The 23,501-nt window shown below is 40.6% G+C and overlaps 1 protein-coding gene across 4 annotated transcripts in view; it reads right to left on the bottom strand.

Moving 5' to 3' along the window:
* Fbxl3 (F-box and leucine rich repeat protein 3) overlaps nucleotides 1-15,417 on the bottom strand; it is a 20,758-nt gene extending 5,341 nt beyond the window's left edge. The window contains exons 1-5 of one of the 4 annotated variants that reach the window (XM_008822010.3): nucleotides 15,042-15,417; nucleotides 11,758-11,954; nucleotides 10,320-10,671; nucleotides 9,957-10,079; nucleotides 7,572-7,743 (exon numbers count right to left, since the gene is read on the bottom strand). In XM_008822010.3, the coding sequence (XP_008820232.1) occupies nucleotides 7,572-7,743; nucleotides 9,957-10,079; nucleotides 10,320-10,671; nucleotides 11,758-11,834 (724 nt within the window). In that variant the 5' untranslated portion in view covers nucleotides 11,835-11,954; nucleotides 15,042-15,417. Of the gene's footprint in view, nucleotides 1-7,571; nucleotides 7,744-9,956; nucleotides 10,080-10,319; nucleotides 10,672-11,757; nucleotides 11,955-14,605; nucleotides 14,629-14,708; nucleotides 14,991-15,041 lie in introns of those variants that run through there. The other 3 variants (XM_008822012.3, XM_008822011.3, XM_029558111.1) reach the window with 3 other exon arrangements.
* Nucleotides 15,418-23,501: the final 8,084 nt, after the last annotated feature.

Below are 23,501 nucleotides of genomic sequence, written 5' to 3'. Positions count from 1 at the left end.
TTACTTCATGTTAATTAGTAGAGGTGATAAACATTACCATTGAAATGACTTTATATCCATACTCAGGTGCCAAGGATCTGAACATAATCAACTGTGACTAGTAATAATCAGGTACATAGAGATTAGAGATGCATGTGCAAACATCTAAGTGTTAGTAGCATTAAAAATGAGTCTGTCTTCTGGGCATGGTGCTGCACACCTTTAATCCCAGCACTTGTGAGGCAGAGGCAGGCAGATCTCTGGGGCTACAGGGAGACCCTGTCTCAAAAAGACCAAAAAAAAAAAAAAAAAAAAAAAAGGTTTTTTTAAATTTAATCCTAAATATAGAGAAATGGGATAAAATATAATCATATAAAACTGATTTATGAACAAAATAAAACATTTACAAAGTAAAATAATTCCATCAAACAAGTATAAGTACAGGGGGGGAGAATCTCAAAAAGACCGGAAAAAAAAAAAAGGTTTTTTTAAATTTAATCCTAAATATAGAGAAATGGGATAAAATATAATCATATAAAACTGATTTATGAACAAAATAAAACATTTACAAAGTAAAATAATTCCATCAAACAACTACAGAGTATAAGTACTAGTAGTATGTTTCTAAGAAAAATTATAAATCTATCACTACCATAAATGAGTCAAGGTTAACCACCCACTTCACATTAATGAAAATATGTGTTAGGAGTCTGGAAGCTCTACTGAAAGCAGTTCCTTAAATAGTTCCCATACTCAGGACACCATGGTTGCCCTTAACAACAGATGAGTTCTCTGAAGATCAATATGACTGCCAAAGTGACTCCAGATGAGAATTTTGCCCCAGGGCAGCACTCTATACTATGTGATAAACAGCTCACTCAGTCCATTATGTTTAGAACAGGGATAGGAAAAAACAAAGCATACACATTTTCATTACTATTTATTTCACAAAATATACTGCAAGTACTAAATATCTTATCCTACAAATGCTCAAAATCTAGGAAACGAAATGGCATTTCTCTCTATTTTGAAGTAGAGACAACTAGCTAAAGATAGGAAATCCAGAATACAAAAACAAGCCAAGTGAGTCTAAATACATGTACTAACTGTTGCTTAAGAAGTCTAGACAGGCCCATCAACAAGTCAAAGCTTTATAGCAGTGGAAGAAAACAGGCAAAATAATCAGAGAAGAAATAAAATGAACCACCAAAATAAGATTGCATGAGAGAGAGTGATGGATCTATGTGCTTCACTAGGGTCAGCCACTGCAAACTTCCATTCTGCCTAAGAGACACAAACATACTTTGAAATATACTCTAACCACCCAAATAACCTAAGGACATCTCTGTTCTCTGCAATATCAGAACGCTTGATACAAAGAGAAATCATACCCAAAATTGCAAGATGGAAATTAAGAGAAACTTCTAATGCAGCTGTGGCAGGAATAACTTTAAAATGCACTCCTCTTCCAACCGAAGAGTCCACATTAGTGCCTAGTCTCCATGGATTTGGTGAGTGGTATCCTCTATCATTATGCTATGCTATGATGCAGCTGTCTGTATAAGATAAATTATCTAGACAGTCCTAATCTAATCACATGAGCTCTTTTAAAAGCAGAGTTTCCTCTGGATAGTTGCAGAAAAGGAAGGTGGAATTGGCACAAATGGGACTCAATGTGTTATTGCTGACTTTAAGACATGCAAGCAGCCTCTAACAGCAGAATGATGCCCCTTGCCCCAGCAGCCTCCTATAAACAGCTAGGTGTCAGTTCAACAACCATAAAGAAATGAATTCATTCAGCAACATGAGAGTGGAAGTGGACTTCCCCTAGAGCTTCCAGACAGTAATCCAACTGGACTGACACAATTTCAGATTTCAGCCTAAGATGGTGAACATAAAACCAGCTGACACCTGCCTACAACTCTGCCCTGCAACTGATAAATAGGTGTCAGTGAAAGCTGTTAGATTTGTAGTTAGCTATTCAACCAGAAAAATACTAATATGCTAGTTATAGGTGTTTAAATACATAACACAAAACAGTAACAAACACAAACTCAAAAATAAAAGGACAATATGATTTTAAAAACAGGCAAAGGAAAAAAAATAGGGAAAAGATCCAAATGGACATTTCTCCAAAGAAGATACACAAATGGTCTATAAGTACATGAAAAGATACTCAACATCAAAAGTCATCAAGTGGCTAGGCATGGTGGCACATGCTTGGGAGGCAGAGGCAGGTGGATCTCTGACCTGGAGGCCTGATCTGCAGTGAGTCCAGGCCAACCAGGGCTACATAGTCAGACCTTCCTGAGAGTGGGGTCATCAAAAAATAAAATAAAAAGCAAATGCATCCTGGTGTGATGGTTCACACATCCTAGGAAGATGACCAGAGTTCAAAATTAACTTGGGTCACACAGTGAGTTCCAAGAGTCAGACCCTGTGACAACAAAACTCAAAAAGGAAACAAAAAAGGGGGAAGAAAGGAAAAGAAAATGCAAGTGATTTATTTGATTTTATGTGTATGCATGTTATGCCTGTATATATGCAAGTGCACCCATGCATGCAATGCCCCCAGAGGCCAGAAGAGGGCATCAAATCCCCTGGAACTGGAGTTAACAGATGGTTGTTAGCTTCCATGTAGGTGGCTAGAAACTGAAACCCAGGTCCTCTGCAAGAGCTAGGCTCTTAGCGATTGAGCCATCTGCCCTCAGCAAACCAAGAAAATGCAAATCCCAAGGATATTAGTTCACACCAACCAACCAGGATGGGTGTAATGAAAAAGATAAACAGGATTACTGAAGACATACAAAAGGAAAGTAAAATGGCAGTTCTCTACCTTCATCCCAACTTTTTAGGTTTCACTGTTTTTGTTCTGGAGAATCCTCCCTGATGTCTTGGTTTGGAGCTCCCAGAAGACATCCTTGTTTAATTATTTGCTGCTTCCCTGTTAGGAGAAGGATGACTTGATCCTGTGGTAACTTTACTATCCTAACACTAGTGTTGACATTCAGTTCCTCAAGTGAGTAAACAGTTACTGAATGATCTGGCAATCCCACAATTAGGTATACAAGAGAAATTAATATGCCCACACAAACACTGTATATGAATGGTCATACAAGCATTATTCATGTTATCCAAAAAGAAGAAAAAAATGGGCTGACGAGATGGTTCAGTGGTTTAGAGCACTGACTACTCTTGCAGAAGACCAGGTTCGGTTCCCAGCATCCACATGGTAGCTAACAATCATCAGTAACCAGGAGGATCCAATGCCCTCTTCTGGCCTCTGTGGGCACTGCACGTATGTAGTCCATCTACACACATGCAGGCAAAACACTCATACACATAAAAATAATGTAATAAAATAAGTAAAATTATAAAAAGTAGAAGAAAACGTCTCAACTATCCACTAACTGATCAACAGATAAATGGGCTATATCCGGATAATGGATGCTTACTTAGCAATAAAGAATGGAATTCTAATATATTATCTAACATAGATAAACCCTGAACTTTGATTGCTAAGTGAAAGAAGTCAGACAGACAAACAGACTTACACATACACACACCCCAAAAACAAAAACACCACATATGGTATATTTCCATTTATGTGAAATATCCAGTACTGGTAAATTTCAGAGACAGAAAACAGAGCAGTGGCTGCCTAAGAGACTGAAGTGAAGTTTCTAGGGGGTGACAGCTATGCTTTCTTTGGGGATAATAAAAATGTTCTAAAATTCACAGTGGTGATGATGTATATACTACTCTGTAAGCACACTAAAAGCCAATAAATTGCACACTTTATAATGAATTATGAGTTATATAGCATATATACTGTCTTATAAAATTTATTTGTTCATTTTTTAAAATTATTTTTATGTGTATGAGTATATTGCCTGCATGTATGTGAGTACACCCATGTTGTGCAATGCCTTGGAGGTCAGAAGAGGACATTGAATTCCCCTGGAACTGGGGTTAAAGTCAGCTTGTAGCTGCCATGTGGGTGGCTGGGAAGTGAACCCAGGTCCTGTGCAAGAGCAGTCAGTGCTCTTAACTGCTGAGCCATCTCTCCAGCCCCATATTCTTTCTTATATTATTATTTATTTTTATTTTATGTGTATGAGCATATTGCCTGCATGTATACAAGTGCACCTGTGTTGTGCGATGCCCACAGAGGTCAGAAAAGGGCATTGGATTCCTCTGGGACTGGAGTTATGGATGACTGTTAACCACCATGTGGGTGGCTGGGAATCAAACCTGGGTTCTCTGGAAAAACAGCAAGTGTTCTTAACCACTGAGCCATCTCTCAGCCCTGGCATATAAATTCTTTTTCAGTAAAAGTACTATGACAATGGTACATTGGTAGTATAAATTAACACAACTTACTTGGGGAAAGAGCATAGCAATAGCAAAAGCTACATGCCAAAATATTATTTTTAAAATCGTAGCAAAAAAACTAGAAACAAGCATCCAATCTAAAAGATCTATAAAATGCAAACGTTGGCTTATCAACAAGGTAGAATACTAAGTAACTAATCATTCATTAGTTCTTCTCATAAAGAGCAAGACCTCTGACCTCTGCATGCATATGCACACATGAAAATGCACTGCATGCATATACACACTAACAAGTGAATTTCATGTAACATACCCACACCCCTCCAGGCCTCCACATTCATGAACACACATGCAAACGCACCTACATGCATGTGTATACACCCACACTAACAAGTCTCTCCCTCTCCCTCTCTCTCTCTCTCTCTCTCTCTCTCACACACACACACACACACAATTACTCTTGCACAGAATCACATTACACAGGAGCTATGCTGACAAATAGGAAACCAGTTAACAGGGTGTTGTGCAGACTGTGGTGGTCTGAACTAGAGAAGTTAGTACAGAGATGGAGAAAGGCACAAGCAAGGCATATTTGGTTTGATAAGAGTTGCCAGATCTCAGTGACTAGATGGGTTGTGCAAATCACTAATAGCAAAAAAACAAATGGAGAGGAGGAAAGGGGGGAAGAGGGGGAAGGGAAAGAAAGGGGAGGGGGAGGAGGAAGGGAGAAGTGAAGTGGGGTGGGATGGGGCAGAGCAAAGTAAGAGATTTGGAAAATGGACAGAAAGAAAGTTCTTTATTTTGAAGTGCAGCAAAACATTTTAGAACACTGGGCCAGCAGTTTAACTCATAATTCTGTAGTTTCAGTGATATTACAAGGTACTAATACACAGTGAAAGACAATGACACTGCCCAGAGTTTATAGAATTTAACAAAGAAAGTAGCTAGTATAGGTGAAACAAAAACAAGTTTCAGGCCTGTAAAACGGCTCAGTCAGTAAAGGTACCTGCCACCAAGTCTGATGACCCGAGTCTGATCTTCAGTTGTCCACCTCCACACACATGCCATGGCACATGAGCATGTACACACACATACACACACACACACACACACACACACACACTTTAAAAAATTTATAAAAATAATACAAGAAAGCTTTAAAAGAAACAACAATCAAGAAAGCAATCCAGAGTGTAACAAAGAAGCAAGTTGTTGTCACATGGTACCTAGAGGTCTAGTTATAGACAATTATAACAGCCATATACAAATAGAAAACTGATAAAATGTTCAGTGATGTACAAGAGAAAAGTTCAGAATTCCAACTCTAAGAAGCTATTCAATATATGCAAATAAGATTTTAAGTTAAAATTACGTAGTTATACTTTGCAATCAAAATTTATGTAAGAAATGGTCTTTCTTTTTCCTTCCTTATTGAACTAGTCCAAAAGCCATTAGATGGGACCAAGCAAACGTACACTACTATAAAATTCATGTAAATATTTCATAAAAAAGTGAGTATGAGGTATACCAGGATAGAAAAATGGGCTTAGTTTCTCAGAGAAACCTTAGACCCAAAGATTCTAGTTTTCAGTGAGATAAATGCTGTTATGTTCAGAATACTATGGAAACACGGATGCCTACGGGAGAGTTAAACGAGAAAGGAATTTAAATGGATAACTTAAGCTGAAGTTTGAAAGCTGTACTACAGTCAACTGGATGAATAAATTTAAGGCGGGGATATATATGAGAGAGAGAGAGAGAGAGAGAGACAGAGACAGAGACAGAGACAGAGACAGAAAGGTACAGCGTACTAACAATACTCCAAGGTTACAAAAAACAAAACATCCCCCCCCCCCCCCAAAAAAAACACGCGAGTGAAAAAAAAAACCCCCCCCCCCCCCCCAAAAAAAACCCTGCAGTTCCATAGGGCTCTAGTGAAAGGACAGCGAACAAGATAGGTGGCGGTCAAGATACAAAGGACCTTGTACAATATGAAGCTATTTGATATGGACCTTACTCTCAGAGCAGGCCTGTAATGCAGACAATAAAATGTGATCAAGGTCACAAATAAAATACTTTCCAAAGACCGGTCTTAGCTTCTATTTTGTAATACTTATTGATAATCTAAAAAAGACAACTAAACAGATCTAGCTTTTCTATCACCTAGACCCTCGTGAGTGATTTGGGAGAGCAAGCAAGAGATTTCCATTCAATACAGAGTCATTTCCCTGCGGGAATGCCAACCCTTAGTTATGGCAAGAACATAAAAAGACTACTTTGCTAAACAGCACAATAAAAGACAGGAAGGAATCAAAAGAGGACGATGTAAGGGGGCTGGAGAGATGGCTCAGGGGGGCTCAGAGATGCTCTTCCAGAGTACCACGGTTTGGTTCCCAGTATCCACATGGCAGCTAACAACCATCTATAACTTTCGTTTCAGGGCACTCCGATGCTGTCTTCTCACATCCATGTACATTGCTCGACATGGGTACACTTACATACATGCAGGCATTAACATTCATACACATAAAATAAAAATAAGAGAGTGGGGCCTAGCTGGAAGAAATGAGTCACTAGGGGAAGGCCTTGTGGTTTTTAACTGGGTCCCACTTCACCTCTGCTTCCTGACTGCAGATGATGTAATGTGACCAGCTACTTCATGCTCCTGCCACAATGCCTTCTGCACCATTATGGCCTGTATCCTCAAACTCTGAGCAAAAGTAGACCCTTCCTTCTTTAAGTCACACTTGTCAGGTATTTTGTCCCAGCATCAAGGAGCTAATAAACCTCTCCCCCTCTTTCCTCACTTTATTTATTCATTTTCTTTTTATTTTAAATGGGGGGGGGGGTTGTTGGTCTTTTTGACACAAGGTCTCCCTGTAGCCCCAGCTGGCCTGGAACTCACTATGTAGACCAGACTGGTCTTGAACTCACAGAAATTCACCTGCTTCTACCTCCCAAGTGCTGGGACTAAAGGCATGGGCCACCACACCCGGCTGTATTTATTAATTTTCTATCACATGCTATACTCAATTTTCCAAATAAACTAATGGGAAAATAGGGTGGCAAATCAGCCTAGGCTAAAATACTACTATGCTAAACTGTATTACAACACCAAAGATGTTTATTCAGGAGAAAAACAATCTTATTAACCCACCCACAAGTGCACTAACAGAACTACTAAAACCATTAAACAGTTTTTTTTATTTGATAAACAATGTATTTTATTAAAATGCCTGGCAAAAAACACAACATACCTGCTGGAGAGACATGAGGACAGCTGCTCATTTTTAGCAACTTGAGTGTATCACTGTTGTTGGCCACTAGCACTTTGAGGGATGGATCATCTACTGGGGTATCATCTATCTTGAGCGAGGACAGAGATTTGGAGTTTACAAACACAACAGTCAACGCAGAGATAAAATGAGACTGCAAGACAAAAGAGTAAAACATTGTTTCAGTGTTTTAGAAATGACAATTCTTAAAGGTTCACCTACAAAGCCAGATATGGCCCATCTAATAATGAATTTTGAAACTGTTGAAAAGGTAGCACCCCTGCACTCTAAAGTATGGTCAAGAAAGAGGATTCATTTCCACCTCTGAGAAAAGCCTTTTTTTAACCTATGGAAGAAAATGTAATTTTAAGCCTCAGAATGTCCCTAAATCACTTGCAATCCCTTCTAAGTTTGAGAACCCTGGAACCCAGAGTAAGAATCTCTTTCAAACACATCATCATATTTGGAAGCTACAACATCACACAGTAATAACCATCTAAACAGAAACTACTGGCACAGTCATTACAATTTAATCAATTCAAAAGTTATAACTCACTTGGAACATGGAAACATATCAAAATTAATTTCAAAACAACCAAAATCATAAAAATTCCATATTTAAAACTCTCTTAAAATATCTAAAATGTTTCAGACTTCTGCCTGATATTTTGTTCATAAATATATTAAAGAGTATCCTTCAACTTTTCATAAACATCTGTTGAACACAGATCTGATCAAAAGGAACCACTATACAGAAATAAGCATTAAAGCATGTTCAGACTTTGACTCAGAACTGAAATAAGCTACAACCAATAGCTAAATAACCTGGGAAAGGGAAGAAAAACCAAGGCAGGCTCCATCATAATGTCTATGTAACCAATCTTATCTTGCACCTACCTTTATAAATTCTCCACAGCAGTGTCAGAGGATGAAGCCAGGCTAACAGACAAGAAAAGTACAAGAAAATACCTTCTTGGTCACATTCTTCAATTTACTTTATCCTCACTGTTACTAAATAAATGATTACTGCAATTTTGATTAAGTAACTTAATCAGTAACTGTGTAACTGAGTTTCATAGAGGAAACCCTAACAACCATCTCAGTGAGAAGCATGCAGACTGTTTGCAGAAGGCCTGGAATCAAACAAATTCAGGAATTATGCATTTAACTCAAGTTCTTAGAATCTTAAAATGTTGAACAGATTCTCTTGCTCATATTTTGTTCTTTAGCCTATGAGAAAACACTATCTAAAATGTACAGACTTAATGAAAATTAAAAATCAATTAGAGGCTTTAAAATCATTATGTTTCATTTGGTATTGCTCTTCAATTGAACAATCACCTAGGTCATGATGTACAATTTACTAATAATACTCCTTCCTGAGTCACTCTAGTAAATTAAACTGTACCCTTTTAAAAAATCTGCATAACTTAGCTTATGGTATCATTAATAAAAGAAAACAAACGTTTTTTCAAATTGCTGGTGACTGATCTGGGGTATAACTCAAATAGTAGAACACTTGTGAGATCTAAGTGTATCCTCAGCAACACACACACACAAATCACTATTGGATACTAACATACTAAACATTAGCTGGCATATGAGGGGCCTTTATCAAGAAGGGACAATTCTTATTTTTCTGTTTCAAAGAGAATAGTTGTGGACTGGCAAGATGGATCAACTGGTAAAAACATTTGCCATCAAGCCTCACAACCTGACTTCAATCCCTGGAATCCACATAGTAGATGGAAAAGTACAAGCTTAATTTGTCCCTGACCCCAGCACATGTACAATACCTCCCCATAAAAAAATAGATGTAAAAAAATAACTATTTTTAGGAAAATAGTTGTAAGGTAGAGACTATCTTGAATCATGTATGAGACTTTGTTAGAACATATACACTAACAAACTGTTACAAAAATAAATGGTTTCTTGAAATAAAATCTATAAGCTAATCTAAGCTATGCTGACATTCTTTGTTCAAAAATAAACCTTTCCAGTACATTTACCAGAAGGGTTTGAAAGTAGGCTCTACTGGCATTTTCTACTTTTAACTCTAATTGCAACAATTAGAAAGCTCAAAAAGAATCATCTATGTTTCTTTTTTTCTGATAGGTTTTCCCTCATTTTATTTACTCAGTTTCTTTCAATCCTTCCTGGATAATCTGTAAATTCATTTATTCTTTAACTTCACCAATGAAGAACAAAGTAATTTTAAAAGGATATTTTAAATATTATTTCTTCACATTCTGAACAGGATTCCATTACACATACAACTTTTGTCATACTCTCACTGTCAACTCTAACAACACTGAGGTTTTCACTGGCTTTCTCTGTGATAGCTAATAAAGCAAAACCAGCAGATACCTTTGGTAAATCCATAAAGCTTGGCCGAGCAGTTGAAATAAGTCCAAGTGTTTTTAAAGAGCAATTCACAAGTTGTGATAATATATCACAAGCTGCTTCAGCTGATTCTTTGCTGCTGTCCACCTTAGAAAAGAAAACATGTCTTACTCACGCACATATTTACATTTCTCTTTGCATATCGTAATTCTATAAATATAGTTATCAGTTCACTGCATTATCATTTTAGAGAACATCTTTTCAAACACTCTCTCCCCTACAATCTGTCCATCTCAACCCTGACTATATATACATTTACACATACATACATATATATAAAGCCAGTAAAAATGCTTTACTTCTTAACAGAAAAATTTAAAGTATTACCTTGAAGCTGACATATTGTAGATGGTTTGAATGCCTTTTAATAATCTGTTTGATCAGCTCTGGATGTGTAGCTTTCAGGTAAGATGTAGCTGGCTGATTCAATTCAAATTCAAAACATCTCCACAAGTCAGGCATATGAAATACCTGATTCCAGTTGCGGCAAACTTGTGAAGCATGAGCCCGGTCAAGAAGAGGCAAATACTTAAATACTTGCAAAATAATGTCCTGCAGGAGATTACCCCAGTCACAAGGTTGAGACTGCTCATGTGTAGTCCTCAGTTTCTTTGGTTTCTCTGCAGGGCCTTCTTCAGGTGAATCATGGTCACTGTCTCTTCCTCCTCCACGTTTCATCCTATGTTGAAAAAAAAAAATCATTTTTTTTCAGCCTTCTTAACTTCTAATCACAAATAAACCCAATATTCATTTTTTTATCACTGAGATGTGCATTTATATTTGTAGAGTTAAACAGAAATATGCACAAAAAAGTGAACCAACAATTCAAGAATATAAAAATACAATGAAAAATGCTAATGGTCTGTAGACCAACTATGGTTTTGTAACTTCTATACATTCTTGGCAAGTGATTTTGAATTATCTACCTTCAAATATACACTACTTATGATTTAAAGTGCACCAAAAATTGTAATTCAAAAGTTCCAGTCAACTATGTAAAGTGACTATAGAAGGAAATCTACAGTGATACTTTCTCATTTCTTTTTTTTCTCCAGAAAATATACATTTTAAAAATCTTTACAATAAAGATGCAGGAGCTTACACAGAACACATTTCATTTATTTAGGTATTCAATTCCCGCTCCCTGAGATGCAAATAACCCTGGTAATAGTGTGTACATAGTCCTCTCTTCTTCTTTTAATTTTAAAGCAAATAATCCATTTGGCTGTAGGAGTCTATGCAAATAATGCTTCAGAAGAAATTCCAAGATTCTCTTTGTAGAGATCATTCTTTCTCAAGATTTAGATTACGTGAATAGTTTTGTTTCCAGACAATGAGCTCCAGGCCAGCAAAACTCAGAAGGCCTTCAAGGGTTCAAGAAGTTTCTACTTCATATACAACCCTCATACAATTCCCGTGACCACTGCACATGCACAGTGCATGAAGGAGAGACTCTTTTCCTTGCTGAGGTCGGACAGCAGTTTTCCTGCCCACTGACGCACACCATGCACTCCAAGTCTAACTTTGTCACCTGCCCCTTCTTAGGATGGTGTCCATGAAAGGTACTGTGCAAACAAGAGAGCATCTGCTGCCACTGATCCTGCAGTTCTCACTTCCCAGCATCCTCAAGGCACCATGAGGAGCAACACTAAAATCAGCCCACCAGCCAGCAACTACGATCACAGCTGCCTGGAACCACAGTTCTTTGGAAGAAGTCAGCTCCTGCACCTTGGTGATGAAGTCTCTGCTACCATCATGCTGATACCTGTTTCCTTGTCCAGAGGTTTCACTCTTCAGAGGAGAGAGTCTGTCATGTAGCCCTCGGTAATTGCACATCTTCATGACAGCATTCCAATGTAGGTATGGTGGGGCAGGAGTGGTTTGAGGCCTGTTTGGCTTGGCAGATGTCTGCTGTGCTTTCGAAGGGTCCAGGCAGGAATTGTTGTTCTGTGGATGAGAAGTCTGGAGAAGCAGGCACTGAGCTCAGACTTAAACAAGTAACCAATTGCCACACTGTGAGTGGCATCACCATAGCATTTCTCCTTTGGTAAGCAGCAATGCCACGGCTTAGAGCCCTAGCTGCAGCCAGAAAAGATGTAGGAGCAGTGATCCATTGACAATGTCTTGTAAACTTTCACACCTGGAGCAGTTACAGCCAAGAGTGTGCTCCTCCCGACAACCCAGAGCAGGACCAGTTAGGAACTCCCACACAGCACAGGCCAGCACCATCCTTAACCCAGGGAGCCAGGCAGGTGCTGACTGCCCAGGCCCCGTCCCCGAGCACCCCTTTCTCATTTTTTAAAATATTTTTTTATTATTTTTATTTTATGTGTATGAGTGTATTGCCTACATGTATGTAAGTGCACCCGTGTCATGCAATGCCCACAGAGGACAGAAGAGGCTGTCACATCCCCTGGAACTGGAGTTGCAGACAGTTGTTAGCTGCCATATGGGTGCTGAGATTCAAACCCAGGTCTTCTGCAAGAACAGCCAGTGTTCTTAACCGCTGAGCCAACTCTCCAGCCTCCCCTTTCTTGTTTCTTAAGAGTCATCTAAGGATACTAGAATGTGGTTTCTTCAACGTATTACAGAGGACCTGGGTTTGCTTCCCAGCACCCGCATGTTGGCTAACAACTGTCCCTAACTCCATCCAGTTCCAGGGGATCTGATGTCCTCTTCACACAGTGAGTTCCAGGTCAGCTGGGGCTACAAGGAGACTCCGTCTCAAAAAGACTAAAAAAAAACCACTAAAGATAACACACTCACTATGACCCATTTTCCTACTTTAATTTATCCAGAAGGTTTACTCTAAATTTAGCATTTACAAATTTGGGTCAAAGAACTAAGCATGTGCTACCAAAGACTTATAATTTCTCCTTACAAAAACTACTCAGAATTCTGACTGATTCAAAGCAGAATGAAGCAGTCCTACTAATTTCTAGCCCTTATTGTGGGATGCTGATCAGCTGTTTTCGAGAAACTCTCTAAAACCAGAACTATTCAACTTAAGGACAGATTGAATGGTTCCTTTGGAAGGAATGGTGGGTTTTATTTTATTTTTTCTCTAAATGGTTCATTTTAAGTATATGAACTCGGGGGGAAAAAAATGGCAGTCTTAGTCATACAATAAATTTGAACAATATTTTGTTAGTCCTAAAGATAGCAAATCTTCATTACAGCCCTATTTTAAATGAAGTATCAATATCATTCCATGTTTGGGGAGGGGCAGATCACAGATGACAACATACAAATATCCAATGCTAACGAACAGCATGCTCTTGATCTAAATATAAACAAAATACATAATTACCAAAGTATAAGTACCAAAGAACTTACTAGTTAATAAGTAGCTGAAAAAGTATGTACACTGTCATAGGCATTATGAAGTTGTCATAATTATATGAATAGAAAAACAAGATCAACTGTTAAGATATAAGTACTATCCTCATTTAGGAATGAAAATAACATCAGTGAAGGAACACCTAGTAAAATTTTAAATATCTTTTCCAAGTTATTTTTTTCTTATTGGTTTTTTTTGGGGGGGAGAAGGAGGTTCAGTTTTTTCAAGACAGGGTCTCCCTGAAGCCTCAGATGGCCTGGAATTCACTATGTAGACCAGAGACTGGCCTCCACCACCTCAGAGATCAGCCTGCCTCTGCCTCCAGAGTGCTGAAGATTAAAGGCATGCACCACCAAGCCTGGCCCAAGTTAGTTTTCATTCAAAATTCCCAATGCTTTTTATTTGGTTCACTATTTACACATGAAACTGCTGAACAGAGTTAATTCACAGCATTCACTAGTATACAAATAATTTACATCAGTGGACTTTATACATACAGCCCTCTTAGTCAAAGTGAAAACGCTTTTTTTTTTTTTTTTTGGTCTTTTTGAAGCAGGGTCTCCCTGTAGCCCCAGCTGTCCTAGAACTACCAGGCTGGCCTTGAACTCAGAGATCCGCCTGCCTCTGCCTCCCAAGTGGTGGGACTACGGGCGTGCGCCACCACGCCCGGCTGAAAACGCTTCTTAAATTAAAACTGGGGTAGCATGGAGTGCTAAAGCAGGACAATAAACATCAATGAATTTTCCTGCAGTATTTCAGAAACCCAAAACGTACAACTATGGTAGTTAAAACTTTTGCTGATATTATTAGCAAGTGCCCAAAAAGCACACTCATGAAGAAAATCTTCCAACTCGTTGAGCAGCACCAACGAGTTGTGCTAATTCAACAACTCCATAAACCAGGAGTCAATTTGACAGAGAACTAATAAGCACTTAGCTGGGTGTGCCTTGCTTGGACATCTGTATACACAGGCATGCTGTGGTTTTAAAACACCATTTACACTTAAGCTCTAAACGTCTGCCTTAGCATCGTATTTCCATCATGTCCTGATCATCTCTTGCTTTGGCTAATAGGCATTCTTCGGCTGAAATACAAGACATTAAAGACGTGAAAACTAAATCCAGCGGTCACCCATATGGAATACCGGGAATAGATGGCATTTTTATAAACAGTTCAAGGATAATAATAAAACAACAACAACAAAAAAAAACATAATTAAAAGATCTAGGCGAATTACACCGACACCATTAGCAACAAAGCCCCAGTCGCTCACCTCTCGGCTCGGAGCTGCGGGCCTACCACTACCGGGCACCTGGTTGACCGCGGCCCCAGCTCCACGGCAGCTGCGCACACAGAAAGCAGGCGCTAGGACTCACCAGAAGTTGACCAAGTTTTCCACTGGGCTGTGGCAGGGCGTTCCCACCTCCCGGGCCGCCGTCCCGGCCTGGCCTCCAATGGCTCTTCCCTGCGCCCTACCAGCTCCAGCGAGGCGGAGGGCGAGCACGATCGCGCCAGCCACCCAACCGCGGGAGGTCGCCGCGCACGCACCACGCCAGGTTGACAGTATAGAAGGCCAGTCCGTAGATAACGCACCCGCCCAGCGCCAAGGTCTCCGACCGCGCCCCGCGCGCGCGCTCCCGAACCGCAGCACGGTCCCCGTGCCCGCGCCCCAGGCCGCCGCCCTTCCGCCCACCCTCCCTCCGCCGTACCTGCGGCCGGGGTCGGCTTCCCCCACGCAGCACCCTGGGTAGCGCCCGCGGCGGCTCTCACATGAGGCCTCCCGAAGCCCCTGCTCCGCGCTTCCGTCTCCGCGGCCCCCCGCGCTCCGCCCGCATCCGAGACGCTGCTCCCGCGCCGGACGCCGACGCGGCTCCACCTTTGCGGCTGCGGCTTCCCACCACCAGCGTCCCTTTTCTGTCCCGCGCAGTCTGCGTCCTTAGCCTCGGGACCTCCTCGTCACTGCCAGACTCCCTCAGCGACCACGGCTACGCCAGCGGCCCCTATTCCTCGGCCCAGAAACCGAACCCAAAATGGCGCCCGGAGCTCGCTGCCGGGCGCTTCCTCTGGCGCGTCGCCGTCTGAGGGGGCGGCCGCGAGGCTGCGGGGGCGGGGCCGAGGCAGGAGCGCGCTCGGGGGCGGGACTGGCCTTGGGAACCTAAGAGAACCCTCTGCCCTGCAGCCAGCCACGTGACTCCCGCTGCCGGGCGATGTTTAGGTTTTACGGGCGGGTGTGGAGTGCAGGAGCTAACTAGATGCTGCTGGGACTGTCTGCAGTGAAAACTGGAAAGTTCAGGGAGGCGGAGCCAACGGAGGGAGGAAGGGAGTGCCTCCGGAGCGACTGTGGCTAGCCTCTGCGGGGAAGGCGGGGCCTCGGGTGGGCACGCCCCAGCCTTTAGACTGGCCCTGGAGCTGCTGTCTTCACACCTGATAAGCCAGCATGGTTAAACGCTATAATTGCAAATGTTTTCTTAAAACTTTACATTTTTTTTCTAAAGCTGTATTATTTTTCAAAACTGCATTGGCTTATGAAATACAAGTCCGAGAATGCTTTTCTAAACCACATGGGGAAAGTAGAGATTGATGGCTAAATAGAAGAAAACCATTGGAGGAGCGTTTTGTAAATGAGGCCCTTGGTAACTACTACCTACTTGACTTGTTTTAAAAGTTTGGATTTGGAGGTTGGAAAGATGACACAGAGGTTAAGGACACTGGCTGTTCTTGCTGAAGACCCAGGTTCAAATCCTAGCACCCATATGGCAGCTAACAGCTGTTCCTAACTCCAGTTCCAGAGGATCCGTAAGGCCTCTTCTGTCCTCTGCGGGCATTGCACGACAAGGGTGCCACTTACCTACATGTAGGCAATACATGCATACACATAAAATAAGATAAAAATTAATAAAATATTTAAAAAAAAATAAAAGTGTGGATTTGGTGATACTGGGATTTCTTAAAATGAAAAATGTCCAGTGTTGCAAGATCTTAATGTTAGCGGTACACCGCCCCTTTCCTTCTCGAAAAGAAAAAAAGAGGGAGGTGGGGGAGAATTTACTTTCCCTCTGAAAACATCTTTGAACACTTAAACTTTCAGGAGAGGCTGGAAGACAACGGTCCCAGGAATCCACCTTTTTTTGCCTGCTCACAGCAATTGAACCAGGAGGCCACACCAACACAGTAGCTCTGTCTTTGAGCCCTAAACTTGTAACACAACTCTAAGAGCCGTAGGTAGTCATTTTCTACTGAGTCTCCTTCAAAGCAGGAAAAAGAGTTCTGCAGTGAGAAATAAGAGCAAAACAGATGCACAGAGAGGCGGGAGAGAGAGACAGAACCTAGCACTAGCCCTGGTGCTGCTCTGTTAAAAATACTAGTCTCAAGGCCTGGAGGCAGCCCAGACATTATTCATTTTCTTTGCTTGCTAAAATTATTTTGAATTCTTTGTTTTGCTTACACAAATTCAAATCGGACCTGGAAAAGCTTCTCCTTGAGTCTTAAATATGTTTCTTTGTAACTAACAGGTGGCTATGGAATTTGGCTGTGTTTGGAGTAGGGTCCCCATGGCCTTGTCCTCATGGCTGACTTAACCAAGGGTGAAAGCCCAGCACTGTAGGGATGATGGAGACTGCAAACAGGAAAGTGGCTGGGCATGATTACTTCCCACTTTGGGCATATTTCCTACCTTCCAAGTTGACACTTCTCTCATAAAAGTGCATTTGAGTCACTTCTGGAGGATGGGTAGATCTCTAGAACAACTGAACAGGGAGGAGCAGAGCTTTTATCCTGCCTTAGGCATTCTTTTGAATCATACAAGGAAAGGACCCTTGAGATCCAGGGTTAATAAGCATGTGTTTCACATGCGTGCTCCCATGCTCTGATTTCTTTGTTTCCTGATAATTTTTCTTTATTTATAGGCTTATTCTTTCAAGTTCCCCTGTCTGGTGTTTCCCCATAGGAAGAGGCACTCCTGTATCCTTATCTCCTCAAGTTGTGCACATTTTCCTTCAAGTCAAGACTCGTCAGTCAAAGCTGCTGCACAGAGGGCTGGAGAGCAGGATCTTGACATAGCTCATGTTTTGAATCCAGTTCTGTCATCTGTTGGATGTGTGAGCGTGGACAAGCTGTTTAACTTCTTTGTGCTTTAGTTTCCTCATCTGTAAAATGAGAGTAGAAATACTCACTTGTGATGAAAGTTAGCCTACTAGAGCAAATAAATCATTATTGTTCTTACTGTTGGCTCTCACACACTGAGTGATGACAGGTGCAGATTCCGTTGCCAGAACATCTCAGCAGCAGGACTTATGTTGTTTTGTCTCTTAAAGGCCTAAGAAACAGAAAGCTTCACCAACAAGTCACTAATATAAGTGGAGAGTGTTCTTGGAATTTTGGCTTGAATAGCAACAACCCAGACAGTTGCTGGCATGCATTACTAGACTCATCTGGGCCTGGCAAGCATTATAAGACACCATGCTGTCTGCAAATAGTTCTTGCAGATAGACAAATTCAGTTGGATTCTAGATTGCCCCCACTACTCCCAACTTCCACCAGAGGATGGTGTCTCATTCATTCACCATTATAAAATGGCATCCCTTACAGATATTCATTCACACAGCCTTTATCTGTGTTCACTTTCTGCTAAGGATATTTGTTCCACTGTCAAAAAGAGGGACTCCTTAAAATATTTATATACAAAATGCATTTCTTCTTATTTCACTTATGACCTTTACTCTGTATCTAGAGTAAATATTGTTCTTCCCACTCAGTACGCTTTCCAATGTGATATGCAATTTTAAGGGGACCTCAGCTCCTGCCATGTCCACTTTGTCAATACCTTTAAACCATACTGATTAGAATTGAATCCAGAAGAGCAAAACACTCTATTACCTATTTCTCACATGCATCTCATCTCACTCCACAATCATGGTTATGTGGCTATTTTCAGCAGGCCCCAAATTGTACCCAAATTTAGATGTTCATGTGCACACACTTCACTTACTGTAAGGCAAGGAAATGTCGGAGCTGTTCTTTCTAGTGGACACTTCCAGAAAGCTCATTTATTGACCCCAATGACAGTATTTTTTTCCCAGATAGGTCTGATACTTTGAGACAAAATATACTTTATAATTATAGTTTAGTTCTTACTTCTTTCCCATCTTAAAGATTGCAACTGTGAGATTTTACTTCTCCATATTTTATCTATTTCTACTCACTGCATCATGCAGTGGCACCCCAATATCTTTTCATAAGTGGACTTAAGAGTCCTTGGATCAGGGGATGGAGAGATGGCTCAGCGGTTAAGAACATTGACTGTTCTTGCAGAAGACCCGGGTTCGAATCCCAGCACCCACATGGCAGCTAACAACTGTCCGTAACTCCAATCCCAGGGGGTCCAACAGCCTCTTCTGACCTCCAAAGACATTGCCCGACACGAGTGCACTTACTTACATGCAGGCAATATACACATACATATAAAATAAAAATAAATTTTAAAAAAAGAGTTCTTGGATCCCTTTTCTTCCGGACACCTACATGAAGTCTCTATTTCAGTGTAGGGTTAGTGAATTTCCTATCAAACACTCCTTCCAACCACAAGGAACATACTATCCTCTTTCAAGGAATTAGTATTCTGGTACTACATGTTGTTTTTTTGGAGAGATGGCTCAGCGGTTAAGAACATTGACTGTTCTTGCAGAAGACCCGGGTTCGAATCCCAGCACCCACATGGCAGCTAACAACTGTCCGTAACTCCAATCCCAGGGGGTCCAACAGCCTCTTCTGACCTCCAAAGACATTGCCCGACACGAGTGCACTTACTTACATGCAGGCAATATACACATACATATAAAATAAAAATAAATTTTAAAAAAAGAGTTCTTGGATCCCTTTTCTTCCGGACACCTACATGAAGTCTCTATTTCAGTGTAGGGTTAGTGAATTTCCTATCAAACACTCCTTCCAACCACAAGGAACATACTATCCTCTTTCAAGGAATTAGTATTCTGGTACTACATGTTGTTTTTTGAATTGACACCAAACACCTACTATTGATTCCAATTTCAACAGCTAAGAGAATGTAGTGACTGATGTAGGAGAGGGACCTTGGAAGGCTGGTTGGAGCTTCTTCCTCTTATTCAGGAAGTACTGATAGGAATTTGTCTTATCCCTCCAAAGCTTTCGGTCCCCATCTCTCCCTTTTAGCAAGGTCAAAGGCAAGTTCTTGGGCCTGGTTGCCGGAGTCCAGCTCCAGCTGAGTCCGGGGCCTGAAGGGGTGAAGGTAACTGTGGTGGTAGAAATGGCTATACCAGAAACCACAATTGCAGTTCTAGTAGAGGCTGTTGACTGACCCGCTTGGGGGAGGTCAGCCCGAATATCTTCTTTCTTTTTCTACTTCTGTGTCTACTTCTAAGCATCAGACCGTAAACCAAACCATGAGTTTGCACAGTATTTCTCAGTGTACAATATTTTTCAATAATCACAGTAAAAGGAAAGTACAAAGTTCAATGATTAACCTTTTCTTAACATGGCCAAGCAATGTCTTCATTGTTTTCTTTATAGCCTTGCGGTTTCTATTTTACCATAGAGGTGTAAGATAGCCTGTCCTCATTTTCCCTTTAATTCTTTGAATTTAATATTTACATGTTGGCGTGTATATTTGAGAAAATTATTTTTCTCATGGGAACGGGAATGACAAGCTCTTTTTATTCATTGTCTAACCAATTTTCCAATTTATCTTTTTCCTCTCCCTTTGCTACGTCTTCCTGAATGTTTTGTATTCTTTGAGTCATATGATTATTTTCTCTATTTCAATATCCTTTATTATTTTGTTGCCATCTATCTTTAAGGGCTTTTTGAATCGCTTTTAGTCTTTGTAAAAGAATAGGCAATTTTTTTTCAGAGGTCATGCACCACCAGCTTTTTACTGACCTAGCTAATCTTTCTATCCAAGAGGGAGTTTCCCTAAGCCAAGAATTTTTCCCTTATACCAAAGTTTCCTTTTTGGGGAAACCAAGCCTCATTATTAATCACAAATGCAGGTCCAAACAAGATCACAGTCATAGGAGGAAGTCGTCTATCTTATTACTTTCATTTTGCTTCAGTAACATAATAATTCTGCTAAAGGCAGAGATTCCCCCGGTTTAGTTTCCCATTCCGTCATCAGAGTTGGTTATCAGAATACTTAAAGAAGAGAAGGTTATACAAATTACAAAAACCAGGAGTAACTGGGGAAGGGATATCCACAAAAAAGAGCAGCGGTCATCGGCTTTCGGCTGGAACTTTGTCAAATAGCACTCTTGCCAAGAACCACCGAACTCTTGGAGCCAGCACCTGGTGTTTAAGCGTATGTGTATAACCATGGCCTTTACCTAAGTCATCCTCTTTGTTGATTTTTTATTTTAACTGGGTATGATTTATAAGTAGTGAAGGGCCCAAATGTTAAGTGTACAGGGTGATGAGTTTATATACCATGTGCTCCTGAGTAACCACTGTCCTGGTAAGGATATAAATTATGCTAGACTCACTGTTTGCCCCGACACAAGTTTCTCAAAGGTCACCTCTGTTCTAAACTCCATCACTTGTACAACGTGAACTCTTTCAACTTGTTCAGCTTGTACATCTTTATATACATGAAATTATACAGATTGTACTCTTTTATGTTGGGCTTTTCTGCTCAGCATGTTACTTCTCATAAACACTGCTCAGACTAATGTATTGTTATCCTTTGACAGTACTCCTACCTATGTTGTTATTTCCCTTGCCCCACAGGTACATTCAGTTATTCAGAACTCAGTTTTTCTTCATTTTAAGAGCTTTCCTGAGAAATACTACCAAGAAAGAGAAAATAAAAATAATGAATGCATGAGAGAAGTGCAGAGCTCACCAGGTTCTTTTTTTTTTTTTTTTTGAAAGAGGGTTTCCCTGTAGCCCCAGCTGGCCTCCTGGAACTCACTATGTAGACCAGGCTGACCTTGAACCCACAGAGCTCTGCCTGCCTCTGCCTCCCAAGTGCTGGGACTACAGGAGTATGACACCACTCCCGGCACTCATCTGATTCTTACAGAGTTCCTTGACTTTTTCATGTCTTTCTTCAAGTGGATTGAAGATGCACCTTCCACAGGGCAGCTTGCCTCAGCCACTCCACTCTTTCTCCTATTACTGGAGTTACTAGGGTCAGAGCCTGGGCCCTGGTAGCCCAAACAAGCCAGGCTTGGTCATCTATCCTCAACAAGCCAATTAATCAAACTAATAATAGTGAAAAGTGGAAAAATCAGATGCATTCAATGTGGTCACATTAAGAAGGGGAACAAAAACATCCAGGGAAGCCCCCTCCCCCAAGTCTATCTTCCTAGGACTCAGGTGAGGTTTGGGTGTAAAGAGAGCCAGAACACAAGTGGCATGCATAGGTAAGCAAACACTCAAGGTGTGGCCCCACCCATCATCACTGTCCCTCCTAGAAGGTGGGCTGACAAGTTGTCAGAACTGGGTGAAATCTTTTTCCTGGAAACAAACTCTTCCTTTAGGTGGCACCAGGCTTCAGTCTTTTCCTTCTCCCAGCTTGAGATTGGTGGGTATTCTGGGCAGGAAAAATTCACCATCTCATTAACCCACTAGGTATTCTGTCTGTCTCTTTTTCATGACTTAAGATGAACCTGTCTTCTTTGGGGTGGTCCTGTGGGGTGTCTGAGCTGGAAAAAGAAGGAAGTTAAAGTTCCACCCAGGCCAGAGATTCTAATTTTCTTTTTTAAAAAATATTTTATAATTACTTTTATTCTATGTGTATGAGTGTATTGTCTTCTTGTATGCAATTGCACCAGTGTTGTGCAATGCCCATGGAGGTCAGAACAGGGTGTCAGATCCCCTGAAACTGGAATTACAGAAGGTTGTTAGGTACCAACAACCGGGAACAGAATCCAGGTTCTCTGCAACAGTAGCTAGTGATCTTAACCACTGAGCCATCCTTCCAGCTCTGAGATTCTTATTTTCTTGACCAGTTTTCTCTTATGGGACTTTTTTGCTACTGTAACACTGGTACCATGCTGTTGGGTTACTATAGCTTTGCAGTATGCTAATCTAATGAGGATCAGGCAAATGATCTGAATAGATATTTTCAATATATATAAATGCCTAGCATATTAGAAAATGCCCAACACCCCTAATCACCAGGAAAATGAAAATCAAAATCATAGTGAGATACTATTTCAGCACAGTTAACACAAAGAAATGGTGTTTAAGGACATGGAAAAATTTACTACCACAATTTAATCATTATACATTGTATGCCTGTATGGAATCATTATGCCCTATGCCATAAATATGTACAATTATTGATTGTGAATTAAAAATGCAAAATTATCCAGGTGTGCTGGTACACACCTGGAATTCCACCTGTCAGGAGGTGGAGCTAGGAGGATTGTGAGTTTGAGACCAACCTGGGCTACATGGGGGAGTTTGAGCCCATCTTGGGCTGCATAGTAAGACATTGCCTCAAATACTAAAATAAAATAAAGATAAAGCACTAAAAAGAGCCTCCTTCCCAAAGCCACAGTCGTTACAGCCAAATGATCTCTGGAACAATGTCATTCAAGCCACTTTCTGACCTCTTTCCGGTGTTATTTTTCCAAAGCATGTGTTTTGTTATTGAAAAAGTTACAATAATGAAAACCCTGAAGTTCTGGGATATAATTGCACAATAGCACAATAATGTCACCATAAATAACAATAATGTACTATACATTTTAAAATGATAGAAGAAGGGATTTTTAATATTTTCATCAGAAAGAAATCATGTTTGATGAGTTAGAATGACTAACCTAACACTAAATGGTGTACATATGAATTGAAATACCATGTTACTCCTTTAGCATGTATAATAATATTTTATGCATCAGTTAAAAATGAAACTTAGCTGGGTGTGGTAACACATGCCTTTAATCCCAGCACTTGGGAGGCAAAGGCAGGTGGGTCTCTGTGAGATCAAGGTCAGTCTGAGCTCCATAGTGAGTTCCAGGCCAAAGGGGTTATAGCAGGGAGATCCTGTCTCAATAAAACAAAACAAAACCTAAGAAAAAAAAATAAATGTAATTTAAAAAATCCAATGAAGAATGATAAAGTCATTCTGAAAACGAAATTCTAGGCCAGCAGTGTCTGTTAGGAATATATGCAATGTGATTTAGAGGGTT

The sequence above is a fragment of the Nannospalax galili genome, unplaced genomic scaffold, assembly GCF_000622305.1.
Source record: "Nannospalax galili isolate Female #2095 unplaced genomic scaffold, S.galili_v1.0 scaffold408, whole genome shotgun sequence".
Lineage (NCBI taxonomy): Eukaryota > Metazoa > Chordata > Mammalia > Rodentia > Spalacidae > Nannospalax > Nannospalax galili.
Note: the sequence above shows the minus strand (reverse complement) of the source record. Positions and strands in the feature narration are given on the sequence as shown.